The 12,207-nt window shown below is 38.3% G+C and overlaps 2 protein-coding genes across 3 annotated transcripts in view; one reads left to right on the top strand and one right to left on the bottom strand.

Moving 5' to 3' along the window:
- Window positions 1-6,430, top strand: part of MGAT4A (alpha-1,3-mannosyl-glycoprotein 4-beta-N-acetylglucosaminyltransferase A) — an 81,385-nt gene extending 74,955 nt beyond the window's left edge. Inside the window, exons 15-16 of the mRNA XM_042460580.1 lie at window positions 14-126; window positions 1,821-6,430. Of these exons, the coding sequence (XP_042316514.1) occupies window positions 14-126; window positions 1,821-1,847 (140 nt within the window). The 3' untranslated portion in view covers window positions 1,848-6,430. The remainder of the gene's footprint in view (window positions 1-13; window positions 127-1,820) is intronic.
- A 1,139-nt stretch (window positions 6,431-7,569) lies between these two features.
- The window catches only part of UNC50 (unc-50 inner nuclear membrane RNA binding protein), an 11,913-nt gene continuing 7,275 nt past the window's right edge, over window positions 7,570-12,207 (bottom strand). The window contains exons 2-5 of one of the 2 annotated variants that reach the window (XM_042461039.1): window positions 10,519-10,639; window positions 9,613-9,752; window positions 9,434-9,535; window positions 7,570-7,721 (exon numbers count right to left, since the gene is read on the bottom strand). In XM_042461039.1, the coding sequence (XP_042316973.1) occupies window positions 7,585-7,721; window positions 9,434-9,535; window positions 9,613-9,752; window positions 10,519-10,523 (384 nt within the window). In that variant the 5' untranslated portion in view covers window positions 10,524-10,639 and the 3' untranslated portion in view covers window positions 7,570-7,584. Of the gene's footprint in view, window positions 7,722-9,433; window positions 9,536-9,612; window positions 9,753-10,518; window positions 11,413-12,207 lie in introns of those variants that run through there. The other variant, XM_042461038.1, reaches the window with a different exon arrangement.

The following is a 12,207-nucleotide window of genomic DNA, read 5'->3' as shown; positions in this document are numbered from 1 at the left end:
TTCTTTTTTGAAGGCAAGTTTGAAAATGGTGTAGCAGAAGGAAAAGTTGATCCCAGTTTAAATCCAATTGCAGCTCTCCGTCTTTTAGTCATACAGAACTCATCTGTCTGGGCAATTCTAAATGAGGTAAGATTTGAACAATAGTGTTTTCATACAAAGAATATTGACTCTGAACATTCCAGCTTAAAGCCCCCTTTTTCAGAAATATTTTATGACATCGTGTGGTTGTCAGGTTGAATACTTGGCAGGGCTCCTGTGTTGTAATGGTTAACATATCCTAGAATGGAAGGACATAGCATTAGCCTCTGTCAGGCAGTATACCTTTTAGCTGCAGCACTCTCAGCCTTTTACTGTGTATGAAGACTAAGATGAGTGCAACAGGAAAAGAACATCCAGCTGTCTTCTTATAGCTGAATTCCCAACACTGGGCTCTGTGTGCAGTTGAAGGAACATAGCCTGATGCATCTCCATACAACACTGAGCTGTGTATCTAGTGATAGGTACATAGGCTATAGTTTTTACCATTACCTCTTACTCTCTGCTGGCCAGTAAAGACCATGTTGTTGGAGATGCAACAGTTAAAAGTTGGCTTTGGTGTGGACAGATGAGGAGTTGTGTAGTTTTGCCTGGCAGAACTGTATGCTCCATCTTTCTGCTTCAGGAACTATAACTATATCCTGTATTCATCCTGGCAATGCTACGACAACCTGTTGGTTCTCAGTGCATTTGGCATTGTGTGCATGGAGAGTTTATGGTCACACCTGTTGTGCCACCAAGCCACAGGTGCATGCATTAAGGCCACATGAATGCTGCTACCATATTAAAAATTCAGTATAGTCTGACATTTTGGTGTTTCAGCAGCACATATATGCTCTTGCCTTGTTGAAAGGTGGCTGTTGCACAGTAGTGTTAGACCCAAAAGATGCCTTCAACCTCTGCCCTGTCATTAGGCAAAGTAAGGCTTCTGTCTCAAGCACAGGATTTTGGATATCCTCAAATAGCAGCAGATTGTTAATTATTTGATTTTATTGTATTAGTAATGTCAGGGATGGGGAGAGAGCCTTTTGGGATTTTATTCTTCATCTTCCAAAATAATTGGCCAGACTTTGAGAACTACATACTTTGACTTGAGTGACTGGAGGTGTGTGATTTGCTGCTCTGCCAATATGTCTTGGGATGGTCTGAAGCGTTTTGTTCATAGAAGGGCTTTTGACACAGCCAGTATGCACAGTAATGGAACTCCCTGTGCTCTAGTGCTGCTTAGATCTTGATGTGTGTGTGTGGGGGGGATTAATACTAACTAAAACAGGCCCATTGAATCAGTTATTTGGTGATAACTCAACACTGGTGAAAATCCCATCAGTTCAATTGAACTACTCTAGTTAAGACTACCAATAGAATATTAATTGCTTCTTATCTTTTAAATTGCATTTATCTTTTAAATTGCAGGTTTACATTGTTTTAATATTTCAGTTAGTTGAATTACATTTTACTGTTCATTTTAGGTATGTTTTTAACTGTATTGTACGTCTTTAAATTGTAAGCTAGCTAGAGTCCCAATATTTTGGGGAAAGGCAGTACTACTAATAATGGTTGTGGTGATGATGATGATGAATAACTTCCTTTCCTATAATGCTTAAAGACCATATAGAAATTACTCATTTAAACTGCCAGAATCCTCCAGCCAATAGGATCGATGGGTATAACATCTTGAGGATTCTAGAGTTGTAGTCAAAACCATAACTTTTTCAAGCTCTGAATATTTGGGCCTTTTTAATAAACCACTTTAGCATTAACTACATGTCAATTCTGCATTGCAGATTCATATTAAAAAGCTCCCCAATTGAGAGTGATGAAGAAGGAGAAGGAAGGAAGAAGGAGAAGAACATCGTCCGTCTTTTGGGGGCAAAAATGTACAAAATCCCACAATCTGCCAAGGGAAGACATTGAGCATGCACCTTATTTCCAACTAACCTTTCACTGAAACTCTACCTCCTGTGAAATCTACTGTAGATAAGAAGACTGACCCATCAAGAAGAGTTTATTGCGGTCTAAAAACTGATATCCAGCTGGTATTACTTATGTAGATACACGGTTTCTCCATCCGAAAATGACTTTGTTGCCTAAGGATCACTGTAATCTTGTCAATTTATCTAACTGTGATAGGATATGCTACGTAAAAGTTGTACATATTGTTACATTCCTTAAAGATGAGAAATATATATATATATATAATAGTTGTTTAAATACATTTTATGAAGGGGGTACTTTTTGGAGGTCCATTTATTTTGCTAGTGCAAACCCTCTTTTATAGATTATCAGGGATATATATTCAAAAGCATTAGGGATATTTAATTTATTAAATGATTTGAAAAGTACATATTTTTATGCAGGTAATGACTTGATGCAGTTTTTTTAAAAAAAACAAATGACCTTACTTCTTGAGTTAATTCAACATTTTGCTTTGATAATGAAGTAACCATATTTTGTAATATACTGCCATGATTGGAAGAGTTTGAGTTTGCAAACAAAGCACTTTTGTACCATACCATTTGAAAGTTCTTGTGCAAAATCCCCATAGACATGAATGGGGCCCCATTGCTTGAATGCATAATAAGAAAGGTGTGTACAAGGACTTTGAAGGGCATTGTCCATAAAATCTTCACGCATTCCTATAGTTTAATCTTAGCATATTGGGGATTTTCTACTTCAGTAGGGTGTATGAAATCTGCAGTGATCTTAGATTTGATTCATCTCCCATTACAGGGAAATTTTGATACCTTGAATTTTTGTAAAGTTTTGTGAAATGCCGCCAGCTTAATTCCTCTGGAAAGAAAAGCATTTTGAGGCATCTGCCTGTTTTTAGTTTGCAACCCTTTTTGTATGACTTCTGTTCAGTCTTTTGGAATGACTTAATTGCTGTTTTCTTTAGGGATCACAACAGAAAAACAGTACAGAATGACATCAGCTGAGCTGGGTTTTTTAAAAATGTGATGGTCAGCTCTTTAAATGTTCAGATTACAGTAATTACTTTTTTCTTAAAGCAGCCCACCTCCTGCTTAAAACTTTGCAGTCCAAGTGACTGATACCAAAGGGCCGTGTGATCCTAATGCGTGTTACTTTTTGAATTTCCAAGGATAACATCAGATGCTTGCTTGACCAGTAGCCTTGAGGAGAGGCAATTAAAGCACTTTGTGCCATAGGGCACAGTAGACATGCAATAACTAAGCTAACTAACAAAATTCTTACTATTTTCTTATCAGAACCCCAACCAAGACATGAAAAGCTAAGCTTTTTACCTCACCTGCACTTCGGAGACTCAGTAAACAAAAGTTTACTCAAATGGTTGTAGCTTGTGTCATGAGCTAATTCTTAGATACTTCTGTGTCTTGGGCGTAAAGCTTTTGCCAAAAATTGTCTTTGCCTTGGCTTAAATTCAGAATAAGGTAGTAGTAATGATAATGTGTTTAGTTGTCTGCCTGCTTTGCCCTCTATCATGAAACACGTTGTAAAGAAGTAGTTGATATAATGTGATCAATGAGGTTACAAATAGTTCAAGACACTGCCATTACAGCCTGACATTTTCTTGCATTTTCTAACGTTGGATAGACCATATAGCGATGGATTCTTTTGCTGAAAGTCTTTACTTCCTCCGTATTAGGCTAAAACATACACATGGATTTCTCATCTTGTGAAGCTTGGTACAGCGCTACCCTAGATGTTACTGATGTCCAGTTTTTGGAGTCCTTGGCCACAGATCATGCTGGTTAGGAATTCTGGGAACTGTAGTCCACCTAAGTTTGGAATTACTGGCATGGAGACCAGGACTAAGATAGACACCACCTTTTCTATGAAATCATGGGTGTGACTACCTTAAAAAGGCACTCAGTCTCTGTTTTAGCCCTACTTCTAAATTATGGAGATGATAATGCTGGCGTACTTTACAGCATGTTGTTAAGAGTCTGGGGAGTAATACAAAGTGCTTCCCCACCCAGACGGCTAATTATTATCATATATTGGAAAAAGTAGGCTGCCTGGAATATCATTGAAAATAATGGGTGTTTATTGTTGTTGTTGCTGTGTACCTTTAAGTTGTTTCCAACTTATGGAAACTCTAAGGCAAACCTATCACGGGGGGTTTCTGGGGCAGAGAATGTGTGATTTGCCCACAGTCACCCAGTGAGTTTCCATGGCCGAGTGAGGAATCAAAGCCTGATCTCCAGAGTTGTAGTCCAATGCTCAAACTACTACACCACGCTGGCTCTCAATGGATGTTTACAGAAGAGCTAAAAAAAGAGGAATAGTTACATATCTGAGGTTGAATTGATGCTCAGTGATGGCCTTATGTGTTTGTCAGTTGACTTATGTCTGCAGAAATTAGAATTGCAGAGTTATGTAATGTCTGGATCCATTAGAGGCCTGTTGTTACATGGCAAAGCTGACAAAGTACCTGATATGTACCAGGCCCTCTTGCCAGTGTCCTGTTACACATCTTTGCAATTCAGAAAAGGGGTTTCTTAACACTGTGTAGCTAGGTATATGTGTAAGATTCTACCATATAAGATTCTGGTGTAAATTTCTTTCATGGTAAAGCATTGGGGCTAAGACCAGCCTTTTCTTTACATCAAGACACACTTTGAGACAGGTTTAAGATTAAATACCAATTCCCAGTTCCCAAAACTTCCATTGGACTTGTTTGTATAGAACAGTCAGTGGAGAACATAATATTAATATTTACATCTTAAAGTTTCATACTGATCCTTTTTCCCATGCAGAAGGGGGCATCTGCACAACATCTCACTACTTGAATTGGATTCACTCTTGGGTGCATTTTATGGTTTGAGGTTATATCAGAAGCAGCTAAGAGTATGTTTCCTCAAGCACTGGATTTTTTTCTGTAGCATAAGCTCAGGAAACGTTTTAGCTTGATGAAAAAATGTGAGGTTTATAGAAAGTTTTACTTAAATGCAAGTACAGTGGCCCCTTGGTATCCTCTAGGGTTTGGTCCCAGGACCCCTGTGGTTCCCAAAATCCATGGATACTCAAATCCCATTAAATACATGATAAACTGGGGTCCCTTATATAATATGACAAAATCAAGCTTTGCTTTTTGGAATTTCTCTTTCTTAAAAATATTATCAGGCTGTGGATGCTTGAATCTGTGGATAAAAAATCCATGGATATGGAAGGCTGACAATATAGTATGATGTAACACAAGAATTATTTGGCTGAATATAATCTACAAAGAACTTGCTGGTATATTAATAGCTGTAGGAGACGTTCACTAAAATGAACAAAACTTGAATACACCTGTACAAGTTGGATTGTGGCTGTTGGGCTACTGGAAGAGCAAATGCCTTTTTCAGTAAAAGGTATTAAAAATACTGTATTTTTTTTAAAATGAATTAAATGAAAAGCTTCCCTAATTGTGGTAACAAAGTCATGATGTGACAAGACATACTCTGATGGTTTCATGCTTTATACCAGTGTTTTCCAAACTGTGGTTCTCCAGGTGTTTTGGACTTTAACTCCCAGTAGCCCTAGCCAGTTTGGCCAGTAATCAGAAATTCTGGGAACAGAAGTCCAAAGCATCTGGAGAACCAAAGTTTGGGAACCACTGCTTTATACTATCTTAATAGAACAGGAAGCTCAGTTACTGAAACTACTGAACATGCAACTTCAAGTACGGTAGTTATTTATACGGAGGTGTTTAAAGATAGCTATTTCAAATGTTTTCTGATGAAGTCTCCAGATAATCTTTGGTGTTAAAACCTATCTAGTTAAAAAAAGAAGAAGTATCTTTGCAGCCTCCTTTCATTGCTTCTTCCTGCCATCTGCAAACCAGCTAGGGTTATTTTAATGATTTACTTGCAGGCTGGGTATATTAATCCTCTTCCCCTCCCTGCTAACTATACTAAGACATAAGCCTCATGAATATCAACTCCTCTGCCAGAGAAATCAAACAGACTTGTGCTTTTACTTGAATTATGGTGTCTGCCAAGGTTGTAATATGCTAGCCTTAACAGTGTCTAATAAAGACAACTGGATGGCTTGAGTTCCTCTTTCGTACAGAATTTTCCAAGGAAATAATTTTAATAAAGGAATCGTTTATCATCCATAGTAACATTCTTACCATTTTTAAAAATGTCAGAAATGCCCTCCTCTCTTTCTCAGTCAGCACTTTGCTGTTGTGTTCTTGTTCTTACTTTGGTGGAATCTACAACTTCACTCCTGCAACCAGTGCTTCTCTGACACTCCATATTCCTATTAACCATTTACAGTGCTTGCTGTCTTTTTCTCTTTTGTGCTAGATTTTGACTTTTGTTAATCTCGCTGCTATATTTGAAAACCTAACTGGGTCATGTTAATTGTGCCTTTCATCAATGTGCTATGTGCCACAGCTGCCCATGTAAGATTTGAAATAAATATTTTAAAAATGTGTCTGGTAATTTGTGAAACTAGAAAAAAAATGTAGAATTTCACACTATACTGTATAGAGATTTCAGACATTCCAGCTTTTAGTAAAAAAGCCACTTAACAATGTAACTCACCATCAGTCCTTACATCTACTTTAGAAAGATGCAAATAATGCAGCTATTTAAATACAAGTGGTAGTACTAAAACCATAGTTGTGAGCCTGAATCGGAAACCTAACCCTTCAGTAAATTGTAATGATGAGCATCAGGGCACCATGTAGAGGGGTCACATCATGAAGACATCCTGGTTGTGCAGTGGCTCAGCAACACATCTGCTCTCCTCTTCTGAGAATATGAATGGTGTGCTACAGTACAATTGAAATTCACTCTATAGTAAGTTGGTTTAAATTGACATACTGGTAACTTCTCAGCAGCATACCAGCTCATATTTATTCTGTCAAGTCTATGATCCTCAAGACAAGTAAATTTGTGACATATTGTTGACCAAATCTACTATACAAAATTAGGATTATAGTGACCCATATTCACATCTTAGTCTTCTTGACCTAGATTCCCCATTTGAAGAGGAGGAGTGCTATCATGCTTCCCCAATGGTGGGAAATCTACGTTGAGCACCCATATATGATTATGTTTTCCTTGAGTTATTTTTAGAATGGCTAATGCAGCAAGAAACAAAGGCGCAATCTACATATTTTGCAAGCATGGGTTGACTCTCCCTTATGTGAAATGCTTAGGACCAGAATTGGTTTTGGATTACCTGTATTTATATAATGAGCTATCTTGGAGATGGGACCAGGTGTAAACACCAGGGCAGGTAACTTGAAGGGAACATTTCTTGGGAATGATTTCATTAATTAAGTTCACAGATAGCTTAGTATTACTATGCTATTATAAGCCATTCACATTTTTTAAAAAAAAACTTTATTACAGAGATATACAACTCTTTTCAGGAAGAAGGGAATGCAGAAGAATACAGAATTACTATAAGTCTGCAACTTTTAAATACATCTTTTTAAAAACCAAATATTTATACACACCAATCTACAGTGAAGATCATGTTATTCACATTAGTTTACAAAAGCATCTTCATCTCACCTATCCTGACATTTGTACAAGAAGCCATAACAACTTATTTGTTGAGTCCAGTTTATTTCACTCTGTATGTATAGAAAACACAAAGTGCTTTTGTGAAGTTCCATCCCATGGCTAACGAAACCACATAGAGCAGGATGAGAAGAGCAAACGGGTACAGAAGGACTACTGTGTTCTTCAGGAATGGTAATGCTGAAAGAATAAGGAATATTTCCTCTGAATACAGGGCCACATCTACTTGCACTGGTAACATCAAACCACAAGGAATTGCATAGGAATCTCCCATTTCTAAATATCACCCAAAGAATGTTGAAGAGCAGCAAGCCTTCAACAAAAGGCATGCTTGTGAAGCAATTGTTACTTCAAGTATTAGCATACCAAATTCCAGAGAAAGATTTGGTTCAAGAGTTATAATCAACTAAGCGAGAGAAGTGGCTATTAAGAGGTTTTGCCGAATTGGTTCTCACTAGGAACCTGAGGAATGGAACAGAAGGATAGGAACAATGTAGAACTCCAGGTGTTGGTAGACTGCCCTTCCCATCATTCCTCCATTGACTGCACTGCCTAGGACTGATAGGAATTGCACTCTACAACGTTATGAAGTGTTCAGGGGGTAATGTGCTTCATTTAAGGATCTGTTGGGAGGGGGTGACTGGTGGAAGGTCCAATGTGATTTTAATAAAGCTGGTGCATGAGCTTAGGAAGAATGAGGAGAGTTGTCCAGCATGTTTAGTTAAGTGAGTGGGGTTTAAGTAGTTAGAATTAGGGAGTGTCTGAGTTGGCAAGGAAATGAGAGTGAGATGTGTTTAAAATAGGTTTATCAAGTATTTTAGTATTATATTATTTTATCCTCTGGGAATGCTATGTATTAAAAAGCTTGCTTCAGACAGTGTCTTATGGCAGCACCTAATAAAGAGGGTAGTGTCTGGTGGGAATAGCAGAGGAAAAGTATCTATACAGGAACCACAAGGGCATCTAGGAGGTCTACACAACTGGTGGCCACGGCAGTGGGATAGCAGGATGTCCTTACATTGGTGACTGCAGAGGTATAACCAGAAGCCCCCATGTTTCAACATGTACCAGAGGGGTGGGCAAAAATGTGATCCCTAAGGTCAGTTTTCCCCCTAAGGGAATGGGGACCGAGAAAGTTCCAGTGGGTACTAAAAATGTTAAAATGCCCCATACTCCTTATAGGGCATCAGAGGGCTTTTTATTTATTTATTGCAATGTAGTGTGGTTGGAGTACAAAGGTCTCCTAAAGGGACTCATGCAGCCCCCTAGCCTCTCAGAAATACCCATCCCTGATCTATAGGTTATGTGATTCCCAGCCTTGGAAGAAAGTATCCTGGAAAAACTCATGGCTGGTTTGTACCCTGAACAGGAGTGCTGCTCAGCACTGAAAGTTCAAATTTCAACTAAATTTGGTTATGCATAAAATATGATCTAGGATTTGCCTTCCATTGACAGGAAGTCTCACTGGATGGACAGTGCCGTTATCTTACACCTTCCCTCACCACAGGTCACCCCATTTAGCAGGGTTCTCCTGAAGAGGAGGTAGGAAGACAGACATATGGAGGAGGTTGATGTGCAGGGTAGATAACCAAGGCATGTTTAGTTTTGGATCAAGATATCCACTGCTAATTCCCAACTTCCAGTCCAGTGTCTTCAAAGGAGGGCACTAACAAAATAATAGAAGCTAAACTGGAGTCATTGCAACACACTTTCATACTACATTTTACACAATGGTCATTTAACAACCCTCCACAGTTACTATTAAACCCTCCTCTGGCCACCAATCCTTTCCATTCAAATGAGTGCTTATTTTGCGATTGGATTTATACACATTGAAAATGCTACATGAGGAATAGCAGAAAAGCTAAGGCATTCCTACTGTACTTACTTACCACTGTACCCGAGAAATGTCACATAGATGTAATAACCAATTGCAATGAGCCAGAAAGTGTTCCCAATGAAATAGCCAATAAATGAATCCAACATAATTACATCTGCAAGAGATAATTATAGCATCAGTATACCACATGACAATAAAAAACATTTGAGAAGGAAAGGAAGGCTTACTTACAGTGAATGAAAAACAGCTGTATAAAATGGAGGATGACAAGAAGTGGATAGAAGGCATTTAAGTGAACATCGAATGCATAACCCCACTCCACATCATAGTCTCTGCTCTGATGCTTTGGCAAATACTTATTGGAGATGAACCTTTTTGTGGGAGGGAGGAAAAATTCAAAATCAAACATCAAAATGATCAGGCAAAGTTTGACAGTTTCAATATTACATGGCATTCTTTTTGGTACAATAACAGACATGGAAAAACAATCTTTACTATGTATCTGTTGGCAGTATTTTGCACTGACCACAAAAAACAATCTATTTCTTGTCCAGAGATACACATGAACTATACAGAATTCTTGTAAAAAGTACTTTAAAAGCATACAAAGGCATTTGATTCCCTAAACAAATGGCAACTTGCATAACCTAGCCCTCAGATTAAAGACAAGAGAGAAAAGCTTCTCTTTACCAGCATAAAAGATTCAATATAGCCTTCAGAACCCACTTTCTTGACCGTCTTGTCTTCCTGGGCAATTGTATGTATTCCCCAATCCACCCCAATGCACAAATTATAGATATGCATAATTATTAGATGAACACATTGACTGAAGTAGAAGCAAATAGCTACAGCAGTTACAAGCAGTTTTCCTGCTCTGTAACTCCATTCAGAAGCAATTGTTATTTGATATAACCACCTAGCAATGATAGAGTACACTTTTAAGTACTGTAGATTTTTCTTTTGGATTGATGCTTTTTGCTGGAACTAAACATCTAGCCATCAGCTGATAAACACAGTTTAAAAATAAACCCCAGTAATTTTAGTGGGCCTTACTTCCTTAGTATGCTTACTTAAAGGTACTTCTCTAGTAACATCCCCAAAATAGGCTCAGTTCTACTGAGATTGCTTTAGACTTACCACATAAAAGTTGAAATTAGGAGGCCGACTCCTACACAGTCTATAAACACGACCCAAAGCAGCAGCTTGATGGTTTCAACAAAGCCCAAGCCCAAAACAAAGCCAAATCCTATAGTCGATACTGCAGGCAAACAGAAGCACATAAATGAATTCTAGGCATGCAAATCATTCAGTCTTACAGTAATACCCACAGGCCCCCAACATTTCCTTCCTCTTAGATCCCTCCAGCTGGGATGGTTTACAACTCCCATTAACTTTGATTACAGTAACATGTTGACATATAAGAGGACACCAGGTCAAGGAAGGCTGATTTAGAAATTAGTGTTCAGGAGTTTAATCAAATGTTAAGTCAATTTACAGTTATATGTTACCATTCCCTCCTGCCCATTTGCTAAGTAAATATTTTGTGTTCTGTTGCTGTGAATAATGCGTACAGACTGAAAATTATGGGTAGTATTTGAAATGCTTTCACAGCCATTTTCTAGCTAGATATGTATAAATTTGTCAAACTCTTCTTTAAAGATGCACTCATTTGCCTTTCTTTAAAAATTAACTAGCTAGTCCCATCACGTGAACAAACAGGAAAGTCAGTTCTTACCTGACGTACATCCATTTTCAGCGCAGAGGGTTCGATCCTCCTAAGATAAGTTTCCTAATTAGGAGCAAGTGGGAAGAGTAACCCAATCTAAGGAGGATTGAACCCTCTCCATTGGGAAATAAGTTCCTAGCCTGCAATTACTAACTCACTGGGTTCTGGTAGATGAGATGCTGAGAGATGAGTGCTATGCTGGATGAGGAGGGTAGCTTATTTCATTTTTATATTAGGCACAGAGGAAGGAGGGGAATTCCTCCTCACCAACGCTAACAGACTAGTACTTAAATATAAGGCTGAGCTAGTAGGCCACTCTGACTTTATGTATGTTTCTAATTATACTATAATCATTTTAATTAGTAAACCACCTTGAGTTTCAATCTTGGTGAAAAGACAGGTTGGAATGAATGAATATTTTACTGTGTACCTTCAAGTAGTTTCTGAGTATTAGTGAACCTATCAGAGGGTTTTCTTGGCAAGACCTGTTTGGAAGCGGTTTCCTTTAGGGCCAAGGGAATGACTTTCCCAAGCTCACCTGGTTGGTTTCCATAGTTAAGTAGGGATTCCAACCCTGATCTCCCAGATTTGCTGCTAATAAGAACAAGCAGCAGAAGCAGCTAGCACAGCATAGTGATCTGTGTGTTGGACTACAACTCTGGAGATCAGGATTTGCTTCCCAGCTAGCCCATGAAATCCATTGGGCAAGTCACACTCTCCCAGCCTCAGGAGAAGACAATGGCAAACTTTCTCTGAACAAATCTCGCAAAAATAAATAAATAAATAAAATAAAAAAGAGAAAAAGAAAGAAAGAAAGAAAGAAAGAAGAAAAAAGAAAAAGAAAAAAAAGAACCCATGATAGGTTTGCCTTAGGATTGCCATAAATTAGAAACATCTTAAGGCACATAATAATAATGATGACGATGTGGAATCTTTGTGAACTACAGCAGGCGTGGGCAACTTCGACTGCATCTCCCATAATTCCTAACCTGTCAGATGTGGTTGTAGGTCAACCTAGCCACAAAAACATACTGGAGAGTCACAGTTGCTTATCTCTAAAAGCAGGAATGGTATTTGCAGCTTTAAGTTCTTTTGTGCTA

The sequence above is a fragment of the Sceloporus undulatus genome, chromosome 3 (assembly GCF_019175285.1).
Source record: "Sceloporus undulatus isolate JIND9_A2432 ecotype Alabama chromosome 3, SceUnd_v1.1, whole genome shotgun sequence".
In the NCBI taxonomy this organism is placed as follows: Eukaryota; Metazoa; Chordata; class Lepidosauria; order Squamata; family Phrynosomatidae; genus Sceloporus; species Sceloporus undulatus.
Note: the sequence above shows the minus strand (reverse complement) of the source record. Positions and strands in the feature narration are given on the sequence as shown.